Source organism: Patagioenas fasciata, chromosome 3 (genome assembly GCF_037038585.1).
Source record: "Patagioenas fasciata isolate bPatFas1 chromosome 3, bPatFas1.hap1, whole genome shotgun sequence".
Lineage (NCBI taxonomy): Eukaryota > Metazoa > Chordata > Aves > Columbiformes > Columbidae > Patagioenas > Patagioenas fasciata.
Genome location: NC_092522.1, coordinates 121,909,248 through 121,937,068, shown reverse-complemented (window position 1 = coordinate 121,937,068; position 27,821 = coordinate 121,909,248). Strand labels below are relative to the sequence as shown.

Below are 27,821 nucleotides of genomic sequence, written 5' to 3'. Positions count from 1 at the left end.
CATGCGGGCGGCGCCTGCGCGGGGCCGCGGCGGCTCGGCGAAGTTCCGCGGGCCCGGGTAAGTTTTCGGCGGGGCGGCTTCGCTGCGCTCGGGTCCGGCCCGGCCATGGCGTTCCGCCGGCGGACCAAGAGCCACCCACTGTTCAGCCAGGAGTTCCTGATCCACAACCACGCCGACATCGGCTTCTGCCTGGTGCTCAGCGTCCTCATCGCGCTCATGTTCGAGGTGAGACTTCCCCACCGCCCCTCCTGCACAGCGCTCCCGGGACCGGCTCTTTGTGTCCCCGCCGCTGCGGTCCGGGCGCCCCGAACTTTGGTGCCCCTCCCCACAAGCGCTGCTTTGGCTCAGGGGGTGTCCAGGGCGCTGCACCCCAGCGAGGTGGCCCCATCCCGCTCGGGGTGCGGGGGGTGCCTCCCCATTCATTCCCTATCTCTCTTCCATCAGCAAAGAGGCGTCCCCCCAAAGAAAAAGAAATCCCAGCACAGTGCTGGTTCTTGGGGCGACACATCCTTCTGCCCCCCCAGCGTTGCCTAGGGTGGGAAGGGGGAGCACAGGGGGGACTGAACCCCCTTTTTCTGCACAGCCCCCGCCGCTTTTGGGACGCTCCGTGTCCCGCACCACTTCCCAAGCACCCAAGGGTGCAGGGAGAAGTCAGACCCTCGCTGATACTTCCAACTGTTGCAAGTGGAGGGGAGATCTTTTTTTCCCCCTTTTTTTTTAATATCAGCCGTTTTCCAGGTGTTTTCTCCGCAACACCGTGGGACGAGCACCCGGGGGGGCTCCTGGGCCTCGTCCGGCCGCCAGCGGCTCCTTGGCCGTTCCCCATCGCACTCCATCCCCAGATGCAGCCCCTGCTCCTCCCCGGGAAAGCTTCGCTCAGCCGGGCCGTCCCAGTTCCGTGCGAACCGTGTCGGGAATGCCGCTCTCCCCTTCTCCGGCTCCTTCTCCCCCGCTTTCTGTTTGTCCTTTCCTCGTTCGAGGGGGGAGATGGGGAGGGTTGGAGGCCACCAGCACCCCCACGGAGCTTCGCTTGGGCTCGGGGGCACCTCGGCCGGATCGGACCCCCCTCGTTTCCCCCGCGCAAACCCTCCCCTGGAGCGCAGTGCCACGTTTCAAAGCGAATCCGGATGGGAAAGGGGCGGCCGGGGGAGGAAAAACTCCTTCTGCAGCAAATCGCGGGAGGAGGAAACCCAGTTCCTTAACACCCTCCTGGTCGCACCCCCCTCTTTATTCATACCCCCCCGGCCTTTTTTTTCCTTTTCCCTGCAAATGCATTGAATACACAGGTCGCTTCTAGTGCACAAAGCCCCTTTGATACCCTTATGCGTGTATATATATTTATTTAAGGGTCAGGAAAGTTTCAAAATGAACCCGAAAGGGCCAGCTGTGTTCCAAAACCACATGCAAATGCTGCGAAGTTGGGCTGCAAGTTTCCTAGTCGTACTTTAAAATAAAACAAGTCGCTGATGTTGCGTCTCTCTGACCGGGTTTGTCCCCACAGTTGGTTTTTCGGGGTGCTGGTGCCTGTGGTTGTGTGCAGGGAACCCCCATCACGGCGCGGTGGTACCCGGGCTTTTGGTCAACGCGATGTTCAGAGGGTGTTTTTGAAATGCAACGTGTTTAAACCCCTCCCCGTGGAGGTGGCAGCAGGGATGGTTTGGTGGCGTTTCTCATTTTTTTAATAATGTCTTTTAATTAAATCTCTGGTTGTTGAGAGGGAGCAATTTCCTGGATTCAGGGGATGGTGCTTGTCATGCCGGGATGGGTTTCAGCACTGCTCCCTCTTCATCATCCAGCTGCATCCCCATTGGGCAGCATCTGCCCCTTTGCATGGAGTTTGGGACAACACTTTTGGTCCTCGTGTATTTTTTTTAATCATTATTTTATTTATTCCTTCTGCTTTCTTTCCCCCTGGAGGGGGAATCAATCTCCGCTCTTCCCCAGCCTTCCAAACCACCCGTGCCCACCTGTACCACCTCTGTGGTGAATATTGGTGGCAGCTCGGGTATTTCTGCCTTTTGATGCGTTTTTGGTGCCTTGTCTGAGCTGCTGGGCTGGACTTGTCTGTCCCTTCTCCTCCTCCCGATCCCCACCACACTGCCAGGTTCCCACCTTCCCCAACAGCCACGGAGACGCGGAAACGGCCGAATCCTGCTCACAATGGGCTGTTTCCTGCAGGGGACGTTTCTTTGGGGAGGCGCAGATTGGATTTTTAACCTTTTCCCAGGCGGTCCGTGGCAGTTTGCTCCAGCGCTGTGCTCGTGGGGATGCTCGAGGGGCCGCCACGGGTCTCCCCATCTGTCGCGGTCCATTCGGTGATGGACTCATGATGGTTCGTTGACCTTGATCTCGAAGCACAACTTCGAGACCGACTCTTACACCCTCCCCAAGCGCGGCAAGAGGTGCACCCTGAGCATCCTTTTGGGTGCTCAACCTCCTGCCCATCCAAAGCAATCAATGGGCTCCATCTCCCAGCCCAGTAATTTCTCCGCAGCGTGGAGTGTGGAGAGGGCACCAGTCACAACGGAGTTACCGTTCACACCTTTTTTGATGCCCGACATTATTCGATGCGCCGTTAGCACCGTGCCGGCTCCAGGGAGGGGATTTGGGGGCATGTGGCGTGAAGCTCCTCGTGGGTATTACGGGTGCATTGCACTTGATTATTTGAATATTGTGCTTGTTTTAGGTGATCCAAGTGTTGCTCATGGTGGGAAGCCCACTGCTTCATAGAACATTGAATGTCCTGGGTTGGAAGGGACTCACAAGGATCAGTGTTGAGATTTGATTGCGGGGTGACATTAAAACCGTGGTAGATGTATTGTTAACCCCCTCTGCCCCCTTCCCACTAATTACAGGTGATCGGGAGGGAAAGAAGGACAGAGAGAAGAGAGTTGGAAAAATTAAAAATGTTTTACTAATGCTGCTGATAAAATAGAGAAAATAATACAAAATATACAAAACCAATCTTGAAAGTGCCGGCAACTGCAGAGCCGGCACCCAAAGTCCTGGGCTGGACTCTGCAGCCAATGGAGCTGGATTCAGTCTGTCACTGGCCTCAGTTTGCAGGGACGACTTGCAAGGTCCTCTCCTAATGTTGCCATGAGGAAAAGGGATGAGATCCTCATGTCTCCCACTTTTATATGAATTATCACATGAATGGGATGTTATACTCTGTTGGTCAGTTTCTTGGTCACCTGTTTCTCGTTGCCCCTCTCATGAGATGTGCATCCATCCTTATCATAACCTTGCATTCCATTGCTGTGTCTACCAAAATGTGTATCTGGTTTTCCAGGAAAATGCAGCTAATCTGAAAGCTTTAGCTGACAGGCAAATTCACTAAAAGAGAAACTTGTTTTTAACAAAACCAGGACAATCATCAAGTCGAAATCTTGCCCACCTCTCTGGCCAACCTGGGCCAGGCTCTCACCACCATCCGTGTAAAAAAATTGTTCCTCGTGTCTGGCCTGAATCTCCCTCTTTTAGTTTAAAACCATCACCCCTTGTCCTGTTTTCTGCCTTCCCATGTGAAACAGGTGCTCACAATCCTCACTCAGAAATCACTTTGCATATCCTCATCTACCCTCTTTGCAGAAGAATGAAGCCAAGCTTAGGCTGGGTTTAACCTGCAGCTGCCCAGTTGCCTGTGTCAGGTTGATCCGCTTCTGTGCGGGTTGAGTTTGGGGAGACCTCGCTGGTTTTGGGTTTTCTGTATTAGATGGGGGCTGCTGTTGTGATCTCTGTACGATGGGGAAACTGGGGCTCAGTCTTCTCCCTTAGGCCAGAACTGGCCGGGACAAAACAGACGCCAGGTCCTGATGTTTATGCATGGAGTGATGGGAATAAAGTTATAAAATATTATATTATAAGAGTTGCCGTGCCCTTGCTGGGCTTTCCTCTTTACGCAGAGCCCAGCAGTGAGTCATGGTCTCCAAAACCCTGCGTTGTGACACTCAAACGAAGGCAGCTGACGAATGAGCTGCTATTTCCAGGCTTCCTGCTAAATATATTTTCCCCTCCCTGGTCCCCTCTGTAGTACTCTGCAAAATTACGGCCTTCCCATCGCTAACGAGGGACAACAAGTTGTGTTTCTGCCTCCCCCAGGTCTCTGCCAGATGTGGAAACCAAGGCGCATGAGCAGCTTGAGGGCCCAATAGTTCAGGGAGAGCATGGGGGGGAAGAAAACAAGCAGAATTTAGGTTTGCTTTTAAAAAGTGAATAAACAAGGCGGCGGTAATTGCGTAGCGCTGGGGGACGAGCAGAGGGGCTGTTTGCTTTTAAGGGCTTTGGTCCAAAGTTTGGGCTTCAGTTTACTTATAGGGCCTGTGTCAATCCATACCGTGCATCGATGGGTTTTCCTTTTGGTGAATGCTCCGGCTGGTGAGGGGAAAAAGCAAAAACCCGAGTTGTGAGAAAAGCCTTTGGACAGCGTTTTATCTTCAATTAGAGTTGTTTTTCAAGCCCTGGAGATGTTTTCGCGGCTCAGACGGCAGAAACTCCCCCAAGCCTCCCGTGCTTCCTTCCTCCGAAGCTGTTTTAACCCAGGCAGGACCGCAGGGGCACCGAGTGGGGGGAAGACAGCACGAATCCTGCAAATCCCAGTGGGCTGAGGCTTTGGGGGAGGGAATTGGGTTTCTGAGAGTGACCTGGTACCCCTGGGAAGGATGCTCAAAAATGAGCCCTCGCTCCTGAAAACATCAGGGGTTGAGAGGTGCAGCGGGTGGATTTTGGGGGAGACGTTACGCTGGGGTTGGACTAAATGACATTTGAAGGTCCCTTCCCACCCAAACCATTCTGTGGTTCTAAAAGCCGCTTGCATGCCTGCAAAAGTGGAATTGGGACTTTGGTTTGGACTCTTATGTGGTGGGGAAAAAAAACCAGCATCTTCTAAAGAGACTGAGGGGAACTTGGCTGTTTCGTAGTAGGCAACAAACTCCAAGCTAATAGGGGTGTGATTTTTTCCGGTCGCTGCATTATTGGGGAGCAGAGAGAAAGCTGGAGATAAAGGGGGAAAACCAGCAGCTTGAGAAGGTGGCCTCACAGCATAACCAAAAAATATAATAATACCTGAAGAGCCCCAGTTGTGTCCCTGCCTGCAGCAGCTTTTCCTGGTGCCTCCTTTCCCATACCAGCACCCTGTATCGGAGCAAATGGACAGCGAGCATCTTGTGCCTCTGAATGATCCTTATATTGCTCTTCCTATTGCAAACTTGTGTTGTACTCGATGTGAGCTTTAAAGTTTCACCATCCCCGGTGCTCGTTGCTCCTTCCCGAGCCGAGAAAACCTGGTTTCTGCTGGAGGTCATGGTTCAGGTGTGTCCTGTTTTCTAGGAGGCTTAAGCTGCTCCATGGTGGTTCTGTCTCTATACGCTATGCAGGACTCTATAGCACTGGTGCATAGCATCTCTAATCCTGGGGTCAGTTCTGGGCCCCTCATGCCAATAAAGCCCTTAAGGTTCTAGAGTGAGTTGAGAGAAGGGAACGGGGCTGGGGAAGGGGCTGGAGCACAAGAGTGATGGGTTTAGGTTGGATATTAGGAAAAAATTCTTCCCCAAAGGGCTGTGGGGCATTGGAACAGGCTGCCCAGAGCAGTGATGGAGTCACCATCCCTGGAGAGTTGAACAGACACATAGATGAGGTTCTCAGGGACATGGTTTAGTGCCAGTGTTATAATGGTTTGACTTGATCTTGAGGGTCTCTTCCAACCAAAATGATTCTGTGAAACAGCAATGGGTGCACTGAGGGTGCTCCCATTGACGGGGTGGAGGGGATGCTGTCGGGGTTACTGTTGTAGTGTGGGATTATGGAGCCTGATGTTCGCGTGATGGAATTCAGCTACGACCTTGGTCAAGTCACTTATCCCTCCACAGGTCAGGGTCGTGTTGTGAGCAACAGTGAAAGGATGCAAGTCCCTCTGTGGGTCTGCAGGTTGTCCTTCACCTTCAAGGCTGGAAGGATGTCACTGGTGTCCTTCACCTCCAAGGATGAAGGGATGTCACCTTTGTCCTGTAGATTTCATGCTCCATCAGCCTCAGCCACTGGGAACCACAACTCTTTTCCTGTCTGAACTGAGATGTCCTCAGGGTGGTTGCAGGGAGGTAGAGGTGACATGGCCAAGGGTTTGCGGCGTGATCAGAACCATGGTGGGTCTCAGAGGACAGAGCTAAGCTGGACAATGGGTGTGCTGGTCTGGGTTTCTCGTGCAATTGCAATGAAGAAAGCGTGGAGGTGTAAACGCTCACAAAATGAGATGCAACCGGTTGTTTGAGGCCTTGAAAGCCCATCTGAAGATGCTGCCTTGGCCACTGAAGTCCTACTGGTGCCCACAGGAGTGTGTGTGGGAATGATATCCTGCACGTGTTCCAATGTTTCCCTGGTCAGTGTGAACATCTCCTGACCTGTTGCAGGAGAAGCGACACCTTTGATACCTGAGAGGAGATGTAAGGTGTGTGAGATGTCCGGAGGTGGATGAGGAACCCAAGGGTTCAGATTTGTCCCCTGGAGATGCTGCTGTGACCCTTAGTGAGGGGCTGCAGGTGTGTGCTGGGGCCTCTTCCATTGGATGGAGCAGAGAGGTAGTTTGTCTTTGGAAACTGGTCTGTCAGGAGCCTGTCTGCATCCAGGCAGTCACATTTATCTTAGGCTGTAAAACATTTTACGCAAGCTTTAGGAAAGAACCCACTCCTCTCTAATGAAAGGTGGAGGAGAGCAGAGGTGGCCTCGGAGCTCCTGGTGGCCCATGGGAAGCAAAAGCAGATCACAGAGTCACAGAATGTCAGGGGTTGGAAGGGACCTGGAAAGCTCATCCAGTGCAATCCCCCCTGGAGCAGGAACACCCAGCTGAGGTTCCACAGGAAGGTGTCCAGGCGGGTTTGAATGTCTGCAGAGAAGGAGACTCCACAACCTCCCTGGGCAGCCTGGGCCAGGCTCTGACACCCTCACTGGGAGGAAGTTTCTTCTCATATTTAAGTGGAACCTTTGTGTTCCAGTTTGAACCCTTTACTCTTTGTCCTATCATTGGTTGTCACCGAGAAGAGCCTGGCTCCATCCTCCTGACGCTCACCCTTTCCATATTGATCACCATGAATGAGTCCCCCCTCAGTCTTCTCTTCTCCAACTCCAGAGCCCCAGCTCCCTCAGCCTTTCCTCACACGGGAGATGCTCCACTCCCTTCAGCATCTTGGTGGCTGCGCTGGACTCTCTGCAGCAGTTCCCTGTCCTTCTGGAACTGAGGGGCCACAACTGGACAAAATATTCCAGGTGTGGTCTCCCCAGGGCAGAGCAGAGGGGCAGGAGAACCTCTCTGACCTACTGACCACCCCCTTCTAACCCACCCCAGGTACCATTGGCCTTCCTGGCCACAAGGGCCCAGTGCTGGCTCATGCTCACCCTGCTGTCCCCAGGACCCCCAGGTCCCTTTCCCCTACACTGCTCTCTAGTAGGTCATCCCCCAACTTACACTGGAACCCGGGGTTGTTCCTGTGCAGATGCAAGACTCTACACTTGCTCTTGTTATATTTCATCAAATTTTTCCCCATGTGGAGATGGGACAAAGCATTGGTTGACCCTTGAGCAGATGGGGAAAACCTTCCTGCCAGGCCTTCTAGATAAGAAGAACAGGAGAGTCCTTGCAAGCCGTGTCGGGGCTGAGCACTGTGCGGGAATTTCTCCGCACCCAGAGATGCTCTGGGGTCATTTTCTCGGACCCACAAGTGTGGCTTGTGGCCCGTCCAGCAGGGTTAGGAGACTTCACCTGGAGGTGATGTCTTGTTTGCAGCCATCAGCCAGGATGTAAAACTGAGGTGCAGAAATGACCTTACAACCCTTGAGATCGTAAAGAAGGTATGTATTACAGCGACAGACACACGGGGGATAACTCCGCCCAGGACATGTGTAAATTTTCAGTAGCTGTGAGCTTGGTTAAATGCAGTAAAGTGTTACATATGAATGCAAGTTCTGGGAACGCCTGTACATATTCATAACCTGTCCCGAAAAGGCGGTTCTTACTACAATGAGTTCAGGAGCCCATTGCCATGGTCTGAACCTCCGGCTCCTCCTGGTTGCAGCTGCACAATGATCGTGACCCTGGGTCCTCTTCTCTGTACACAGCACCTTTGGTCAGTGTGATGAGTTGGCTGGACTCAGACTGCTGGGTTGGTTAAACTGGCGTATCTCCTGTCCTGTGCCCGAGTTTCTGTTCTCCAGTTCACCCCAGGATGCAGCAAGGATGCACCCAAGGATTATTATCTTTGCAAGGCGTCAGCAAGCTCCTGTTTCTCGTACAATAAGTTACACAAAGCTCAGCAAAGCTAGGCAATAGCGATGTGGGTTAAGGGTTAGCCCTCTGTTGGCTCTTTAAGTCTTTAAGTGTTAGTTCTTTAAGTGTTAATTGTTAATTCCCTGTATCAAAACCTTCAGCACCTGCCGCCGTCAGCGCATCCTGACGTGTCCGCCTGTCCCTGCGGCATTGTGTGGTTGTTTCATTCCCTGTGCCGGCTTGCGAGGAGGTTTGGATGTAAAGTCTGGGTCTGGTTGTGCTGTACTGCTCTGGGATGAAGCAACTTTGCTTGTCGTAGCCAGCCAGGTTGGCAGGAGCTCAATGTCTCCCTAAGGCAGCGTGAGGCCGGGCGATGCGCCTTGTCCATTACAGCCGCAAACGCTGCCTGCGGTCGGTCACCCAGTGCCAGCTCAGACCTCAGCACTGCAAATCTGCCGCTTTCTCCACCACTGCAAAGGCTTGCAGACCTCACCAGCCTAAGGTCAGAACACAGTGAGAGACAGAACAATTTGGTAGGGAGGAAAGAAGGCAGCAACTATGTTAGAAGTGAATGTTTCTTTCCAATGGAAAAGCTAGACTGAACTTTTTAGATTGGAAAGGTAGTGAGATACTGTAGCAATAAAGGAAGGCAATAGTGCGTATAGCAGGATGGGAAGTTGTGCTGTGCAGTGGGTGAACATGACATGTTTTGTCAGTGCAATTGCTGCAGAAGGAACAGATCTTCCTTTTCCTTCCAAAACAGTAAGGGCCCAAAGGCAGGACATACAGTGAGCTTCTGTTTCTCAAGAGAAGTCAGCAGAGCGCTTCTCACATCTCCGCTCCTCCACAAACAGAGCACAACAGATGGGATTTCTTTATTTAAGTGGAAAACAATAATAATAATAATCCTTAAAGATCATGAGAACAGGCTGCGGAGTTTGCTGTTGTCCAGCAGAGCCACTGCTGGGTTGCTGAACACTTGCGGGGGTGGGACGGGAGCGCTGGCAAAACCCCCGTGTCCCCTGGCAGTTCCGTCCCGCAGCACATGCAGCCATATTTCCAGCCATGTTTTTAATAGTTCTGAAACAGTCGCAGCTCCAGCTGTGTGAAATGCGGCTCATCTCCATTGCTGTTTGATGGGCATGCGAGTTTTTTGGGGGGGCATTGCTTACGGAGCTGGGTGCGTGCAAAGCGTTGGGAGGGTGGCTGAGGAGCCAGCAGAAAGGTAAAAATCTCTCGTGACCGGCTGCCGGTGCAACGTAGGATGGGATGGGGGCATGGACAGAGGTTGACATCAGGTGTTTTGCTGTGGATCCACTTCAAAGGGTCATCAGTCTCGGAGATGCTGCTTTGGGGTGTCCTGGAGATGCAGCAGGATGGGATCATAAAGTCATAGAAGAGTTTGGCTTGGGAGGGACCTTCCAAGCTCCCCCAGTGCCACCGCTGCCATGAGCAGGGACATCTTCACCAGCTCAGGTTGCTCAGAGCCCCGTCCAGCCTGGCCTGGGGTGTCTCCAGGGATGGTTCATCCGCCACCTTTCTGGCCAACCTGGGCCGGTGTGTGGTCTCTAGAGGATCCAGCTTCACCCATCCCATGGCTCTGATTACTAGAAGCGTCTCTGCAGAAGTGTTGGTGCTAAATACAAAACCTATGGGGCTTCAAAGCCACCGAGCTCACTCAGGTGCTGGATGTTGTCATTTCTACCCAGTCCGAGCTCCTGGAGTGAATGGAAATGAGGGATGGTTTAAATGAACACAAAGGTCCCTCTAGGCCAGGCTCCCGGTGTCCCCCAAACAGCAGGTCACTGGTGACGATGGTCCATGCCATGGAGGGATACTCATCCCCGAGGGGAAGCGGGGACCTTCCCCTGTCACCTTACCTGGTGACGATGGTCCATGCCATGGAGGGATACTCATCCCCGAGGGGAAGCGGGGACCTTTCCCTGTCACCTTGCCTGGTGACGATGGTCCATGCCATGGAGGGATACTCATCCCCGAGGGGAAGCATGGACCTTTCCCTGTCACCTTGCCTGGTGACGATGGTCCATGCCATGGAGGGATACTCATCTCCGAGGGGAAGCATGGACCTTCCCCTGTCACCTTGCCTGGTGACGATGGTCCATGCCATGGAGGGATACTCATCCCCGAGGGGAAGCATGGACCTTCCCCTGTCACCTTGCCTGGTGACGATGGTCCATGCCATGGAGGGATACTCATCCTCGAGGGGAAGCGGGGACCTTCCCCTGTCACCTTACCTGGTGACGATGGTCCATGCCATGGAGGGATGCTCACCTCGAGGGGAAGTGGGGACCTTCCCCTGTCACCTTGCCTGGTGACGATGGTCCATGCCATGGAGGGATACTCATTCCCGAGGGGAAGCGGGGACCTTCCCCTGTCACCTTACCTGGTGACGATGGTCCATGCCATGGAGGGATACTCATCCCCGAGGGGAAGTGGGGACCTTCCCCTGTCACCTTGCCTGGTGACGATGGTCCATGCCATGGAGGGATGCTCATCCCCGAGCATCAGCTTAACTGGTGGCTTTTCCAGCTGCGTTGCTTTTCCAGGTTTCTCCCTCTTTTATCCACGCCTTTCTCCTTCTCAAACCCCAAGTCTCTTTGGGCACACCCCTTCCCTAGCAATCCCCTTGCTGAAAGGTGCATCTTCCTGGATGCTTTGCCTTTCCCAGTGATGTTGGAAAGAGGAATAAATAGTGGCAGAGGAAAGAATTTAACAACTGATTTATATTTTTTCTCCCCTCTGTGTGTCTTTACCAGGTTACAGCCAAGACTGCCTTCCTGTTTATCTTACCTCAGTATAACGTCAGCGTGCCTACAGCAGGTAAGAGATGCTGAGATATAAGGCTGAAAAGCGAAGTTTGAGGGGCTCAGAGCATTCTGGTTTTATCTGCCAATGCTCGTGCTGCCAGGGTTGGAAAGAAATGCTTTTTTAGGGTTTCTTGCCATGATCAGGCCACTCGCTGTGATTTGCAGGGTGAGGATTCTCCTCCAAACCTGGTCAGTGGGATCAGATGGCCCGATTGCATGTCCTGATTGCTCTGTGCCCTGCCTGTGAGCAGGAGGGATTTAACTCTTTGTAAGTGGCATTGCTGTCTCACTCTATTTATCGGGAATGGCACGAGGTGAGAGTGCAGAGATGCAGGTGGTGCATGGGATCCCTGCTGGAAGCAGCTTATGGTCCTGATGCATATGAAGAATAATTCAAGGAGACTCCGCGCTGGTGCAGGTCTAAGCCCAGTGGGCCAGAGGATGTGCCCCAGCTGGTGTTTTGGCTTCTAGTTGCTCCATTCCTAGCCGAGAGCCCCTGCAGGGCTGGCAGCGATCTGGGCACTGGTTTGGAGGCAGAATGAGGTGTTTTGGAGGCAGAATGAGGTGTTTTGGATAAAGCCTTGGAGCCAGGATCTGCCAAACGCCCGTGGCACAGAGCCTGGTGTGGTGGCACAAAACTGCAGTTAATTAGAAGCATTTGAGTGATCATCAAGGGAAGAGCGGGTTGTTTGGATTAGTGGATCCAGGATGAGGCAGACACATGGGAGACGAAAGCTCTGCCCTTAAAATATTTGAAGCTGGAGACATCATCCAGCTTCCAGATGAAATCGTGGTGCGGACTCCCTTGTGGCACAGGGCAGATGGCTTCTGCCTTGGTGCCAAGGGATTTATTCTCCCCTGTTACCAGAAGTCTCAAGGGGACACACAACCATCTCACCAGGACCAGGTATTAGGTATTGATGTAGGATTGAGGGCACCCCCAGTAAGTTTGAAGATGGCACCAAGTTGGGTGGGAGTGTTGATGTCCTGGAGGGCAGGATGACCATGCAGAGGGATCTGGACTGGCTGGATCGATGGGCTGAGGCCAACTGTATGAGGTTTAACAAGACCAAGAGCCAGGTCCTGCACTTGGCTCTCAACAACCCCAGGCAGGGCTACAGGCTCGGGGAAGAGCGGCTGGAAAGTGCCCGGTGGAAAAGGACCTGGGGGTGTTGGTGGCAGCGGCTGAACATGAGCCAGTGTGTGCTCAGGTGGCCAAGAGGACACCAGCATCCTGACTTGTATCAGGAATAGCGTGGCCAGCATGCCCAAGGCAGGGACCGTCCCTGTGCTGGGACCTGGGGAGGCCAAACTGCAAATCCTGGGGGCAGTTCTGGGCCCCTCAGCTCCATGCACAAAATGGCGGCATCAGGGACACCAAAATCACCTCAGGGCTCAAAATGGTGACCTCAGGGGTGGCAGGATCACCTCACACACAAAATGGCGGCGTCAGGGGCAGCAAAATCACCTGAGGGCTCAAGAAAGCCCTTGAAGTGCTGGAGCGAGTTGAGAGAAGGGAACGGAGCTGGTGAGGGGTTGGAGCACAAGTGTGATGGGAGCGGCTGAGGGAGCTGGGGGGTTCAGCTGGAGAACAGGAGCTGAGGGGAGACCTTCTGATCTCTGAACTGCCTGAAAGGAGCTTGGAGCCAGGGGGGTCGGGCTCTGCCCCCCAGGAACAAGCGCCAGGAGCAGAGGAAACGGCCTCAAGTTGCACCAGAGGAGGTTGAGGTTGGATGTGGGGAACAATTTCTTCCCCAAAGGGCTGTGGGGCATTGGAACAGGCTGCCCAGGGTAGTGCTGGAGTCACCATCCCTGGAGGGTTGAACAGACAGAGATGAGGTTCTTAGGGACATGGTTTAGTGCTTGTGTTGGGTTAATGGTTGAACTCGATGATCTTAAGGGTCTCTTCCAACCAAAATGATTCTATGATTCTATAATATTATTTCCTTTAGTTTTGCAGTTCTTTTCTCTCATACCGAAGTTATGAGCTCTGTGACACAGGCAGCATTTTAACTCCTGGTTTGCACAGCTGGGATCGCTCTTAAGGACCAGGTGTTTCCATATCCTCACACCAGGAGTTTTCATAAATCCTGTTCAAATCTCATTCACGTAGCTCACATCTTAGAAATCCGAACTGAAGTTTAGTTCGAGGGTAAGCAGGGCCGGTGACAGACAAGCCACTTCTCAGTCGTGATAATAGGGGAGGATGGAGCTGGGTGAGGGAGAGCGTAGTTGGGGTGGGCTGAGCTTCCCACTGCGATGCTTTCTGCACCGAGCCCGTATGCTGTAGGGCTGCAAATAGTTGCCTAAACGCAGATGTCTCGGGTATTTTGGGTGCTGTTGTGTCTCCTGTTGCTCCAGAGGAGCAGGACATCCTGTGGGTTCTATTTCTCATCTGCCAGCCACGTGCTGCTGTTTCAGGTCTCTTAATAGTGCAGATCATCTACATTTGGGCAGCTGAGTCCTGCTCCAGCAGCTTTGGGAGTGAGTGGGAGAGATTCGGTGTTGGAAGATCACAGAGTCACAGACTGGTTGTGGTTGAAGGGACCTCTGGAGATCCCCCAGTCCAACCCAGCTGCTCACGCAGGGTCACCAGAGCAGATCACACAGGTGGGTCCAGGCGGGTTTGAATGTCTCAGAGAAGGAGACTCCACACCCGCTCTGGGGAGCCTGGGTCAGGCTCTGGCACCTCAAAGGAAAGAATTTTCTCCTCATGTTCAGATGGACCCTCCTGTGTTTCAGTCTGTGCCCGTTGCCCCTCTCCCTGGCGCTGGGCACCACTGAACAGAGTCTGGTCCATCCTCTGACACCCACCCTGAGCTATTGATCCCATTGATCACATCCCTCTCAGCTTCTCTTCTCCAGCTCAACAGCCCCAGCTCTCTCAGTCTCCTCATCACACAGATGCTCCAGACCCCTCAGCATCTTTGTGTCCCTCCCTGGACTCCCTCCAGTAATTCCTGGTCCTTCTTCAATTGGGGAGCCCAGAACTGGACACAGAACTCTAGATGCAGCCTCCCCAGGGGACAACCTCTCTTGACCTGCTAACCATGCTCTTCCTAATCCCAACCAGAGTCCTTTTTTCCAGCCCTGCAGCCACTGGCACAACCTCTCTCTGCGTCCAAGCTGCAGGTTGGGAATAGCCTCCCCCTACTAACCGTTGAGTTTTTGGATCATGGGGATTTGACCCAGCGTTCGGTCTCTTTGCAGATGGGGAGCTGGTCCAGTATCACTACGGGCCGAAGGATCTGGTCACCATCCTCTTCTACATCTTCATCGCCATCATCCTGCACGCAGTGGTGCAGGAGTACGCTCTGGATGTGAGTGATGCTGGGCATCCCAAATCGCTGAAATATCTGAAGTACCATAGGGGGGGTGTGATCCTGCTGCAGTTAAATGCTGGTCTGGGGGTCGAGCTGGTGATTAATGAGCCTCTGTGGAGGGGGTTGATCTCTTCTCACGAATAACAAGCAATAAGATGAGAAGAAACAGCCTCAAATTGCACCAGGAGAGGTTTAGATTGGATATTAGGAAAAAATTATTTCCACAAAGGGTTGTCGGGCATTGGAACAGGTGGTGAAGTCACCATCCATTGAGGGGTTTAAAAGACACGGAGATGAGGTTCTCAGGGACATGGTTTAGTGAAAACGTGAGGTTAATGATTGGACTTGATGATCTTGAGAGTCTTGTCCAACCAAAACGATTCTACGAATCGTTTTGGTTGGACAAGACTCTCAAGATCATCAAGATTCATCTGTGAGGGCTGGTTGGGATGGGGAGGAGGTTGGAGAGTTGTTGACCCACTGCTTTATGTTTTCTTTTCCTTTTGTGTCTGCTCCATCACAGAAAATCAACAGGCGGCTCCATCTCTCCAAGGTCAAACACAGCAAGTTCAACGAATCGGGCCAGCTGGTCGCCTTCCACCTCACCTCCATGGTTTGGTGCCTGTACGTCGTGGTGACGGTGAGGAACGGGGCTGGATGGCTTTTTGGCTTTTCCACGTGATAATTGCGGTTTCGGGAGCACAAAACCCCAATGGCAGCAGAGTCCTCACCCAACCCCCGGGCCAAGATGGACACATTTCAGTCAAGTTTAGTTCTCAAGTATGGTGGGTTTTTCAAGCAGTTTAGAGAGATGTTTCTCCTGCCTCATGAAATATTTTTGGTGCTGGACCCCAGACATTTTGCCTGATCCCATCATCTCCATCTGCTATTCCAAGACCTGCCATCTTTTTTGGCCTCTTTATTTTCCTCCTTATTGTTGTTCAGTGCTTTGTGGTTTTAGGATGCGCTTTTCAGGTTTGTGGGGCTAACGGGCGGACTTTGTGGTCCCTGTTTGTGGTGCCTCGAGGGCACACATCCTCTCGCTGGTGCCCAGGGGGTACAGCCAGCAGATCAGAGTCACAAAATGTCAGGGGTTGGAAGGGACCTGGAAAGCTCATCCAGTGCAATCCCCCCACCAGAGCAGGAACACCCAGCTGAGGTTCCACAGGAAGGTGTCCAGGCGGGTTTGAATGTCTGCAGAGAAGGAGACTCCACAACCTCCCTGGGTAGCCTGGACCAGCCTCTGGCACCCTCACTGGGAAGAAGTTTCTTCTCATATTTAAGTGGAACCTCTTGTGTTCCAGTTTCAACCCATTGCCCCTTGTCCTATCATTGTTTGTCACCGAGAAGAGCCTGGCTCCATCCTCCTGACACTCCCCCTTTCCATAGTGATCCCCATGAATGAGTCCCCCCTCAGTCTCCTCTTCTCCAGCTCCAGAGCCCCAGCTCCCTCAGCCTTTCCTCACACGGGAGATGCTCCACTCCCTTCAGCATCTTGGTGGCTGCGCTGGACTCTCTCCAGCGGTTCCCTGTCCTTCTGGAACTGAGGGGCCACAACTGGACACAATATTCCAGGTGTGGTCTCCCCAGGGCAGAGCAGAGGGCCAGGAGAACCTCTCTGACCTACTGACCACCCCCTTCTAACCCACCCCAGGTACCATTGGCCTTCCTGGCCACAAGGGCCCAGTGCTGGCTCATGGTCACCCTGCTGTCCCCAGGATCCCCAGGTCTCTTTCCCCCACACTGCTTTCTAATAGGTCATTCCCCAACTTACACTGGAACCTGGGGTTGTTCCTGCCCAGATTCAAGACTCTACACTTGCTCTTGTTATATTTCATTAAATTTTTCCTGCCCAACTCTCCAGCCTGTCCAGATCTCTGGATGGCAGCACAGCCTCTGGCGTGTCAGCCATGTGTCAGATCCCATTTTTGGGATCTGCTGGTGCTGCTCCTGCCCCGCGGGGAGGGAAGCTTCAAAAAACAGTCAGTGACGCTGTATTTGAGCTGCTCGCCCTGTGCAGACGTGTCCGTCACTGGTTACGGGGCTGTGGCCTCCTGTGCCTACCCTGTGCCAATCCATGTCACTGTGCTGTGCTCCCCAGCTGCCCCACGTGTGCAGAGCAGGTCACCTTTGGCAGCACTTGCGCATCCCCTGGCCTCCCACTGCAGAAACAAAGGGCTCAAGGCAGGCAGGGCATGGACGATGGTGGCAGGAGGGGGCTGAGCAGGATGAATTCCTCGTGCTAGCATGTCTTTGCAAAGCCCCAGGTGGCACCTGTGTGGCAGGAGCTGCGCAAGCGCAGGACGAGGAGGGAGCCCTGTCCTGCAGTCTGCCCTGCAAGCGTAAGACACGAGGCTGAAGGCGAATGCAGGCAGGTGGAAAATTAAACTGTGCAATGCGTATTATTTTTGTAGGTGTTTCCTGTTCCTCTTTCTCTTCAGAAGTGCTTATTTTTGCTTAAGTGATACTGGGGTTGGAAATGCCAGTGAGGAGGAAGCCCCCCTGGTCCATGCACACGGTTGCCTGGAGCTACAGGCATCTCACCCCACACCTCCATAGAATCATAGAATGGTTTGGGTTTAAAGGGACCTTCAAAGCTCCCCCAGTGCCACCCCTGCCATGAGCAGGGACATCTTCACCAGCTCAGGTTGCTCAGAGCCCCGTCCAGCCTGGCCTGGGATGTCTCCAGGGATGGTTCATCCACCACCTCTCTGCCCAACCTGGGACAGACTCTCACCACCCTCAGTGCAAACAATTTCTTCCTCAAGTCTGGCCTGAATCTCCCTCCTTTAGTTTAAAACCATCACCCCTTGTCCTATCACAACAGGCGCTGCTAAAAAGTCTGTCCCCATCTTTCTTTTTGGCCTCTTTTAAATATGGAAAGGCCACAATAAGGTCTCCCCGGAGCTTCTCTTCTCCAGCTGAACACCCCAACTCTCTCAGCCTGTCCTCCCAGCAGAGCTGTTCCAGCCTCGGGTCATTTCTGCGGCTCCTCTGGCCCCTCTCCAGCAGCTCCATGTGTGTCCTGTGCTGAGGACCCAGAGCTGGACCAGCACTGCAGGGGGGTCTCACCAGAGTGGAGCAGAGGGGCAGAATCACCTCCCTCCACCTTCTGTCCACGCTCCTTGTGATGCAGCCCAAGATACAATTGGCCTCTGGGCTGCAAGCACACATTGCCGGCTCATGTCCAATCTTTCACCCCCTCAGCACCCCAAGTCCTTCTCCTGGGGGCTGCTCTCCATCCCTTCATTCCCAGCCTCTGCTGATGCCAGGGGAACATCCCTCCTGCGTTGCCAAAACTCCGAAACAAGTTCTCCTGAACTCGGGACCTCCTGTGCAAGCAGGCAAGCAGCCTTCAGCCCCCAACTGTGAGGGTCTCGTGAAACTTGACCAGGGTGCTAGAGACCCCTGACAGTGGTGGAGCTTTGGGGAGCTCAGCCTTGGCTCTTGCAAGGAACATGGTTTTAATGGAGGCTGAAAGGACCTGAGTTTCACCCCCAGTTCCTAATTTCTATGTAGCATTAGCCCTCCCCATCGTAAGCACGCGCTGCCTGTTTGTTTTGCTGAATGCTTGCGTCTCTTCTCTTTTTCAGGAAGGATACATAACAAACCCCCGGAGTCTGTGGGAAAACTACCCGCACGTTTATCTTCCGTAAGCACTCACAAGGGCATTTTGTTCTTGGGCTGACCGCTTCCTCTCTCTGGCTTTTCCCTGTGGTGGGGAGCAGGTGATGACAGCGCAGCGCCCTTTGCGTGCACCCTGCCGCAAGGATGCTGCACCGGGACCCCAGGGTGTGGGGGATACCTCGTTCTGTGGCCCTGGGGAGGGTGTTCACAGGGGAATTTTGCTGAGAGGAAGGTCCTGTGGGCTTGGTTACTCATCCTGCCTGCATCGCTTCCAGCAAGTCGCTATTGCTGTTGATTTTTTGTAGGAGAAACGAAGTGGAGGATAATCCTCCCTTCCTGGGTTTTTGCAAGAGTGAGGTTTGTTGAGGGCGTGGAGGCCGTAGCACAAATATCTGGGTATGGATAGCTTGGTTCAACATGTCATTTCAGCCCAGAAATGATGCCTCCTAAATCATGGAGTCATAGAATAGTTTGGGTTGAAGGGAACTTCCCATTTCCCCCAGTGCCACCCCTGCCATGAGCAGGGACACCTTCACCAGCTCAGGTTGCTCAGAGCCCCAGTTTCTTAATGTCTGGCCTGAATCTCCCCTCTCTTAGTTTAAAACCAAATCCCATGGCTTCAAAGCCGTGCTGGGGTTGCCTGGTGCCTGTGTTCTTGGGGTCGCACTGTGGCCCAGGTCTGCTCACGTGGCTCATCCCTGCATTTCAGGTTCCAGGTGAAGTTCTTCTACCTGTGCCAGCTGGCGTACTGGCTGCACGCCCTGCCGGAGCTCTACTTCCAAAAAGTTCGCAAGGTGAGAGCCAGGTGGGTGCTCCCATGCGCCCTGGGGATGCTCGAGGTGGTTGGCCCACCGGCTTTTGGGAAGACACACGTCGCGAGAGGGCGGGCGGAGAGGTGCAAAGGGCTAACGCGTCTTTTTGCCCCTGCCAGGAGGAGATTCCGCGCCAGCTGCGCTGCATCGCACTCTACCTGCTGCACATCGCCGGCGCCTACCTCCTCAAGTGAGTCGGCTGCTTCGGCAGCATGTCCCACGGCACGGATGGGGCTGAGCGCATCCCTCTGCGGTGCGAGTCACCTGGGGAGCCTCAGCAGGGCTTTGAAGGGGGTAAAGATCCGTAGAATCATTTTGGTTGGAAGAGACCCTCAGGATCATTAACCTGACACTGTCACTACCCCATGTCCCTAAGAACTTCATCTCCGTCTGTTCAACCCTCCAGGGATGGTGACTCCAGCACTGCCCTGGGCAGCCTGTTCCAATGCCTGACAACCTTTCCATGAAGAAATTGTTCCTAATATCCAATCTAAACCTTCCCTAGTTCAACTTGAGGCCATTTCTTTTCATCCTACTGGTTTTTAATTTCTCCCAAGTAGCAAGCCATAGAACAAGTGTTTAAAAAGCAGGTGGTATTGAAGTTGACCTCCCAACTGCGGGCCCTTAGTCAAACAGTTTTCACAGACCCACAGAGCTGATTTTGAGGGGGTTCAGCGATGTCACGCGAGTGTGCAGGCAGTCTCTGCTGACAGGGCACTGCAAAGCAAATGTTAACCAGGGACCCAAAACACAGGCTGATGGTGCAGATCCCCTGGGTGTGGGAAGCAAGCTGGGGTGCTGTCCCAGTGCAACGTGGGCGGGAAAACTCTTATCCTGGCTCTGAGCGTGTGCACGGGGCAGCAAGGCCAGGTCAGGGCTTTGTGTCACACCCGTCCCAGCTCTACCGCTGCTTTGGGCTGTTTGATCACAGAGTCGTACAATAGTTTGTGTGGGAAGGGACCTTCCAAGCTCCCCCAGTGCCACCCCTGCCATGAGCAGGGACATCTTCACCAGCTCAGGTTGCTCAGAGCCCTGTCCAGCCTGGCCTGGGATGTCTCCAGGGATGGTTCATCCACCACCTCTCTGGCCAACCTGGGACAGGCTCTCACCACCCTCACTGTAAACAATTTCTTCCTCATGTCTGGCCCGATGTTCTGGGGACAGGGATTGCCCCATCACAATCCTGCCCCGCTGCTGCAGGATGTCTGGCTTCAAGCTGGCACTTGCCGCAGCGCTGGGATGGCAGAGATGCTGGATCTTCCAGTATAAGCTGGGGAATGACCTGTTAGAGTGCAATGTAGGGGAAAGGGACCTGGGGGTCCTGGGGACAGCAGGATGACCATGAGCCAGCACTGGGCCCTTGTGGCCAGGAAGGCCAATGGTACCTGGGGTGTATTAGAAGCGGGTGGTCAGTAGGTCAGAGAGGTTCTCCTGCCCCTCTGCTCTGCCCTGGGGAGACCACACCTGGAATATTGTGTCCAGTTGTGGCCCCTCAGTTCCAGAAGGACAGGGAACTGCTGCAGAGAGTCCAGCGCAGCCACCAAGATGCTGAAGGGAGTGGAGCATCTCCCGTGTGAGGAAAGGCTGAGGGAGCTGGGGCTCTGGAGCTGGAGGAGACTGAGGGGTGACCTCATTAATGTTTACAGATATATAAAGGGTGAGTGTCAGGAGGATGGAGCCAGGCTCTTCTCTGTGACAGCCAGTGATAGGACAAGGGGTAGTGGGTTGAAACTGGGACACAAAAGGTTCCACTTAAATTTGAGAAGAAACTTGTTGGGGTGAGGGTGTCAGAGCCTGGCCCAGGCTGCCCAGGGAGGTTGTGGAGTCTCCTTCTCTGCAGACATTCAAACCCGCCTGGACACCTTCCTGTGGAACCTCAGCTGGGTGTTCCTGCTCCGGCAGGGGATTGCACTGGATGAGCTTCCCTTCCAACCCCTGACATTCTGTGATCTGGAGGACTGAGGTTGACCAGCCCAGTGATGCTTGTTTTCTCCTCTTCCCCCCTAGCCTAACCCGCCTGGGACTGATCCTCTTGCTGTTACAGTACTTAGCCGAATTCTTCTTCCACATGGCCCGGCTGGTCTACTTCACAGATGAGAACAACGAGAAGCTGTAAGTAGCCACACTGGCCATGGTTCCCCACTCCAGCGCCCAGGAGAAGCCATTGACACAAGAGGTGGCTCGTTCTCATCTCCCAGGTCAGTGCTGCTCCTGCTGACACCTCTGCTTGTCCTCCCACAGATTTAACGTCTGGGCTGTCGTGTTTGTGATCACCAGGCTCTTCACCCTCACCTTGTACATCCTGGTCATGGGCTTCGGGCTGCCGCGGGTGGAGAGCCAGCCCCTCGACCCCGAGAGGGGGAACTTCTTCAGCTTTCTCTTCAACAACATCCTCTTCAGGTAGGAATGTTCCCTGCTGTGTCTTCCTTGGTTTGTGTTAGCCCAAGGTGGTTTTGGCTGGGTTTGGGAATATCAGTGGGGATCTGATCCAGGTTCCTTTAGTGGTGAGAGCCCGTCCCAGGTTGGCCAGAGAGGTGGTGGATGAACCATCCCTGGAGACATCCCAGGCCAGGCTGGACGGGGCTCTGAGCAACCTGAGCTGGTGAAGATGTCCCTGCTCATGGCAGGGGTTGGACCAGATGATCTTTGAAGGTCCCTTCCCACCCAAACCATTCTATGATTCTATGAAGGACTTAGTGTGAAGGGAGCGAGGATGCTGTGGAGCCACAATAGGAGGCAAAACACAGCAAATACTTGTTAATTGAGTGAAGTTGTAAAGCACAGGCCTGTCTTGGAGAAAGGCTCGTGGGCTTTCCCTTCTGCACCTGTGACTGTGCTTACGTGGCTGTGGTCAATGAAAAGGAGCTTTCCCTTCTGCTTGGACGTGTTTTGCTGCCTGTTGACGTGGAAGGCAGAGGATGGGATGGGTTCCTCATATGCCTTGCAGTCTGGTATGTCAAGACTGGGAGCCTTTTCCACCCACAGCAGCTGTAGGTTCAGATTAGAAGTTCCTAAGATAGGTACCTGGTCACTGCCCAGCTTTTTGGAGCTGTGGATTGGCAGGCCTGTGGATTTGGGGGATGGGGAATTCCTCAGCTCCCTTCCAACCACATCCACTTTTTAGTCTTGCAGAGCAGCTGGAGACATTTTATCTTGATTGTGGAGACTGTGGTTTGGGCGTTGGTGGCTGAGATCATCCTATTCATCCATTCCTGCCCTAAAGTGTTAAGACTCAGCAATGCCCTGAGCACCTGAGAGCTTCATGGTGGGGACAGAAAGGGAATTGGCTGCTTTGAGCTCAGGATATGGCAGAAAGCAGAGGTGTCCACAAGTGTGATGGGAGCGGCTGAGGGACCTGGGGGGTTCAGCTGGAGAACAGGAGCTGAGGGGAGACCTTCTGATCTCTGAACTGCCTGAAAGGAGCTTGGAGCCAGGGGGGTCGGGCTCTGCTCCCCAGGAACAAGCGCCAGGAGCAGAGGAAACGGCCTCAGGTTGCACCAGAGGAGGTTGAGGTTGGATGTGGGGAACAATTTCTTCCCCAAAGGGCTGTGGGGCATTGGAACAGGCTGCCCAGGGCAGTGCTGGAATCACCATCCCTGGAGGCTTGAACAGATGGAGATGAGGTTCTCAGGGACATGGGGTAGTGTCAGGGTTGGGTTAATGATTTGTCTCGATGATCTTGAGAGTCTCTTCCAAGCAAGATGGTTCTGTGGTGGCTGTGGGGACAGCACCTGCTGCAGCTCCCAGTGCAGCCGCCCAGGGGACGTTGTGTGCGGGTGGGATCTGTGCTGGTGGTGGCCGCACTGCCCTTTTCTCAGCCTGCCTCTTCTCCGCCCCACCAGAATGAGTGTGCTGCTGTTGGTGTGCCTCTTCCAGGCCTCGGTGATGTGGCGCTTCATCCACTTGCAGCTGCGGCGCTGGCGGGAGTACTGGAACGAGCAGAGCAGCCGGAAGCGAGCCGCTGCCGCCAGGCAGCCCGCAAAGCCGCCCAAGAGGGACTCGGGTGAGTGCCGGGCCGGTGTGGCCGTGCTTGCACCGGTGCTGCGGGTCAGCATCTCCATGCAGGCGGTGCTGTGGCAGAACCTCCTGCCTCTTCAGACTGAGCCTGAGGGTCCCCAGAGGGATTGACCCATGGCGATCGTTTTATCCATGTCTATACAGCTTTGCTGTGGGACGAGCTAGGAGAGCTAGGGTGTTCAGCTGGAGAAGCTCCGGAGAGATCTTAGTGCAGCCTTTCTGGACTTAAAAGGGCCAATAAGAAAGATGGGGACAGACTTTTGAGCAGGGCCTGTTGTGAAAGGACAAGGGGTGATGGTTTTCAACTAAAGGAGGGGAGATTCAGGCCAGACATGAGGAAGAAATTGTTTATAACGCAGGTGGTAAAATACCAGCCCAGGCTGGGCAGAGAGGTGGTGGATGCCCCATTCCTGGAGACATCCCAGGCCAGGCTGGACGGGGCTCTGAGCAACCTGAGCTGGTGAAGATGTCCCTGCTCATGGCAGGGCTGGCACTGAGGGAGCTTTGAAGGTCCCTTCAACCCAAACCTTTCTATGATTCTATAGGCCCGTCCCAAGAGAGTTAAAGTTTTGGCCTGTGCAAGGCACAAAGTTTTTCTCTCTGTCCCCAGGTTACCATGAAAATGGAGTGGTGAAAGCAGAGAACGGCACCTCGCCGCGGACCAAGAAGTTGAAATCGCCGTAGAAGCAAAGGCTGGTCTGGGGAGGAGGGTGAGATACCGGGACTAAGGAGCAGCCCCTCCTCCCAGCCCTCACAAGCGTCACCTTGAGCAGCGAGGAAGCCGGTCATGTTCCCAAGGTGTCTCTCGCTCTCTTCCCTTTCTTTCTTGCTCTCTTGAACCATTTGCAATAAAACCAAAAAGGTCCCTTTTCCTCTTCACCCTTCCCCTTGTAGGAGCCTTTTCCAACACTCCTGGATTTTCTTTTTCTCTATTTCACTGTACATCAGCGTGCAATTTTTTTCTTTCCTATTTTAGCGTTTGGTTATTTTGGATTTTTGTTACAAATGCATGGTAGACGGTTCCAAATAATCTTTTTTTTTTTTTTTTTTTTTAAATACAGCGTGTTCCTCCCCTCCCTTCATGGTGCTTCCCTGAGCCCCTGTGTAAAGGGCCAGAGCAGCTTAAAGGCTGTTTTGGGAACAGGCTCTGGGGGATGCGATGGGGATGTGACCCTGAGGCTCAGGGTGCTCAGGGGTGCTCGGGGGTGCAGGTCGCCTCTCCTGGGCACGTCTGGCCAGCAAGTGCTGCAGATAGAGACCAGAGGCTGAGGGAGGAACTGCAACCATGTCTTGTCTCATGCTGGACTTATGCTTAAGTGGGGTCCCTCCAGCCCTCAGTTTTGAATTTATTTTGGAGAACTGTGCAGCAGAGAAGGGAGGGAATTTCCTTCTTCACTTCGGACTCGCCTCCAAGCTCTTCTGGTACAACTGGGTCCCTCTTAACCCTTTTGGCTGCAGAGGTGAGTTCTTCCAGACCTCCCAGCCCAAGAGGTGGGCTCGAGGGCAGCAACGTCCTCAGGTCTGCCTGAACCCTTGAGTCCTGGCCTGGCTTCCATCAGCCCTTTGCTGGCTTGTGTGTGCCCGTGGACTCGGTGTTCTTGCGGCTCCTGGCCACATCTGGATGAGCAGACCGGCTGCTGCTAAAGGGTTTTGCATCAATGGGACTGTGCTCCTCTCATCTTCAACGTACCGGTGCAGCTGTGCCATCGGCAGCCGCCAGCTTCGCTCCTCATTTCCAAAGGATACAGAGCTTGTATCCACCCAAGGTGCTATCAAATGCAGGGTTTCTTCCCAAAAAACCTTAACCCTTCATCCCTTTCCGAGCTGTGAACGGGATGACAGGGAAGAAAGCTGGGGCTGCAGGAGCAGCTCTCACGTTAGGAACGGCCTGAGCTGTGGCGCAGAGCCGCTGGCAGGTGGAGTTGTCTCAGATCTACCTCAGAGGCCACCTCTTGCTGCAGACCACTTGTCCCCTCACCTCCTGCCCGCTGCCACCCACGTGAGCCGGCAGGACGTTCATGCGAAACCCCAGATCCCACCGGCTCGGTCCTCTCTTGCCTCTTTGCTGGGGAGCAGCATTTCCGCGGGGTCAGCACCAAGTCGCTGACGTTCTTTGGGGTGCCGTGCACCAGCGGTAATGTGTGGCAGATGGGCGCCTCTCACCCCTCCGCTCCCTCCGGGGCGGTTTCTGTGGCTGGTTTTGCTGTTGGTGCCTCTCATGCAGCAAACCCACTGGAGCGTTAGTTGCGCTCTGCCCGAGCGGCGGCTGCTCCCTGGGCTGGGTGAGAAGAGCGGCGCAGGGTGCGAGGAGCTGCGCTCGCTCTTCCGTATGCAAGATCCACCTTCCCCACGGACCAGGGAAAGTGCGTGGTCCTCACTGTGTTCCTCTCTTTGCTCCTCGCTCTGCTCCTCTCTTTGCTCCTCACTCTGCCTCTCGCTCCGCTCCTCTCCCTGATCCTCACTCTGCTCCTTGCTCTGCTCCTCGCTCAGCTCAGGCTCCCTGCGAGTGCAATTCCACCGTGAGGCCGGCGCAGTCCTTCGCATCGCTCGCGTTTTGAGGCACGAGTGACAGTTGATTTTCTGCCCATCTTTGAGTTTGGTTGGGTATTTTTCCTCCCGCAGGCGTCTTTTGTCCCTTCCTCCCTCTCTCCTTGTTGAGGCGCAGCTAACGCTGGGCACCGCAGAGAGAAAACATACAGGGACATGAGGACAGTTGGTCAAATTCCACTCGTTCCTCCATCCCCGTGACCCCTGAGTCCCAAACGAGACGTCAACAGGATGCTAGGACATGGATTCCCCCTTTTTCAGGGGAACCAAGGAAGAAAACAGAGCAGAGCCCTCAGTGGTCTCTGTGATTGCTCCTCATAGCCCTTGCTGGGTAGATAATACCGATTTTTGGCTTGGAGGCAGCAACACGATGAGAGGGGGTAAAGAGCTTTACGTTAGGGAGGATGTGGAAAGGGTTTAGTGTGAGAGGTTTTTACCTTTCTGCTGCCTCTTCCCAGCCATCCATGGCCCCAAAAAGCGGCTGCTGAACAATCCTCCTCCTGCCCACTGGGCTTCAGGCAGCTCCGCCACTTGCACAATCCCACGTCTTCATCAAGAAGCTAATTATAATTACGCCTTGTATCCCAAGTGCCTTATGTTGTAGCCTCTTGTACGCTTGATCTGTGTCCTATAGGAGTAGCTGAGCGCCCTCCCTCTTTACAACGTATGTACAACATATGCTACATTTACACGTTGGGTTTTTTCTGTTTTCCTTTTGATAGAGCTACCAGTAAAAGGGACAGTTTGTTTTGGGAGCATTTCCATGTGTTATTTGTTTGTAACCTATAGATGATGGGGCTTTTTTTGCCCTCTATCTTTACTCCTCAGAAATCCCCATCCTCCTTTCATGCCCAAGTGTGGCAGGATCCCTGGGGTCTATATTTTCGTTGGTTTTTTGAGCTGATCCTTTGCTGGAAGGTCCGCAAGCCCCACTCCGCGCTCTGTCTGTGTCTCGTCATGCGAGCGCCGTCCCTCATCTGCAAACCTGCCATAAACGCTGCTGCGTCTGCGTCATTTCTCAGCAGAACGATCCTTCTCTTCAGCCCAAAGAGCTTTATTTTTCTCAGATGAACCATTTTCATGGCAAACCCTTGACGGTCAAGTCTTGCCTTGACCGCTCTGCATACAAAGATGCTCGTTTTCTTTGAGTGGATGCTCTTCTTGCCCCATCTTCTCAAGCCTTGTGTTTTCTGCATAGAAAAACCCCAAAGATCCAACCCCAAACAGCTTTTGGCCACCACAGCGCAGAAGGTGTTACAGACTATGGAAAACTCAACGTAACGCTATTGCTCGCGCTCTTCCCATGGGGTTGAGGCTGCTTTTGTAGCCTGTGCCCATTATCCAACCTGAGAAGGTCAGGGATTGAGCAGTCTGTGATTTTGAGGTGTTGAGCGTAGCGTTTTCCTGCCCTGGCCTAGAACAGCTGTGAAATACCAGCAGTAGTTCTCTCTTTTTGTCTTAGATACTTAGAATGGGCTTGGGAAGAGAAAGGGGTGGAGGAAGAACAGATGTAGCATTTCACATATTGAGTGACTTATGTTACGGGGCATTACAGTTGCGTTGTTTTTCGTTGGTTTATTTAGAATTCTTTCTTCCTCCTCATCGTGTTTGGGTTAGTAGTAAAGGAAACAAATTCCAGTCCCCATGTAGGTCACTTTACCCTTCACTCACTACTTTATAATGTATTTTTGGTTGGTTTCCCAGTGGGAGGGAAGAATAACCACACAAAGATGCCTCTTCGCTCCCCCAGTGCATGGGGTTTGCAGCAGCTTCTGTCTCTTGCCCTCTGGGTTGATGGACCCTGATTTGCATCAACAGGAGATGGAGATGATGTGGTTTGATTTCCAGCCTTCTGGTGAACTCCATGAATGTGTAATAGATGGTTTATTTGGTAGGTTTTATACTTAAACTGTGTTATTTCACCTCGGGGCTGTGTGGGGTTTTGCTGGCAGTTGCAAAAGTCAGAGGCACGTAGTTTTCCTTCAAATGTGTTCAACTCGACAGACCAAACTTCAAAGGAATTTGAGGAAGAATTCTGTTCTTCCATATTGTTGCTTCAGTGCAAATTTCCTCATTTTGGAGGGGGCGGGGGGGAAAGTAACAGTCTGATATTTTTATCCCGTTTGTTTCATTCTTCCTGTCACTTCAGTTTTTGTACGGATTTTGTCGTTGTTTGTTGTTACGTGTCTTTTTGTGATAAACTCGACAAGAAGTATTTTTCTGAAATAAAGCAATAAAAGGCATAGATTCCTCCACCGCTGCTGTCCGGATGCTTCATCGCTGCGCTAAGCTGAATGAATTTCCAAAGCTGGCCGCCGCGGGTTGTCCCGTTCCCTTTGCCACAGTATCTCGTGTCCTATTCCCTGCAGATGAGCTTCATCTTCTCACGTTTCAGCTGCTTCTGAGTGAGTTT

The 27,821-nt window shown here is 53.4% G+C and overlaps 1 protein-coding gene across 2 annotated transcripts; it reads left to right on the top strand.

Annotated features, from left to right (window-relative positions):
• TRAM2 (translocation associated membrane protein 2) lies at window positions 1-27,663 on the top strand. 2 transcript variants are annotated; one of them, XM_065834577.2, is made up of 11 exons: window positions 1-225; window positions 11,032-11,095; window positions 14,293-14,402; window positions 14,929-15,045; window positions 17,999-18,057; window positions 18,742-18,826; window positions 18,964-19,034; window positions 20,852-20,956; window positions 21,086-21,244; window positions 22,687-22,847; window positions 23,472-27,663. In XM_065834577.2, exons 1-11 carry the CDS (start codon window positions 106-108, stop codon window positions 23,543-23,545), a joined length of 1,125 nt encoding a protein of 374 aa, XP_065690649.1. In that variant the 5' UTR covers window positions 1-105; the 3' UTR covers window positions 23,546-27,663. The 2 variants fall into 2 exon arrangements, with proteins under 2 accessions (XP_065690649.1, XP_071663246.1); XM_071807145.1 differs by lacking the exon at window positions 1-225 and adding an exon at window positions 4,351-4,542.
• The last annotated feature ends 158 nt before the right edge of the window (window positions 27,664-27,821 follow it).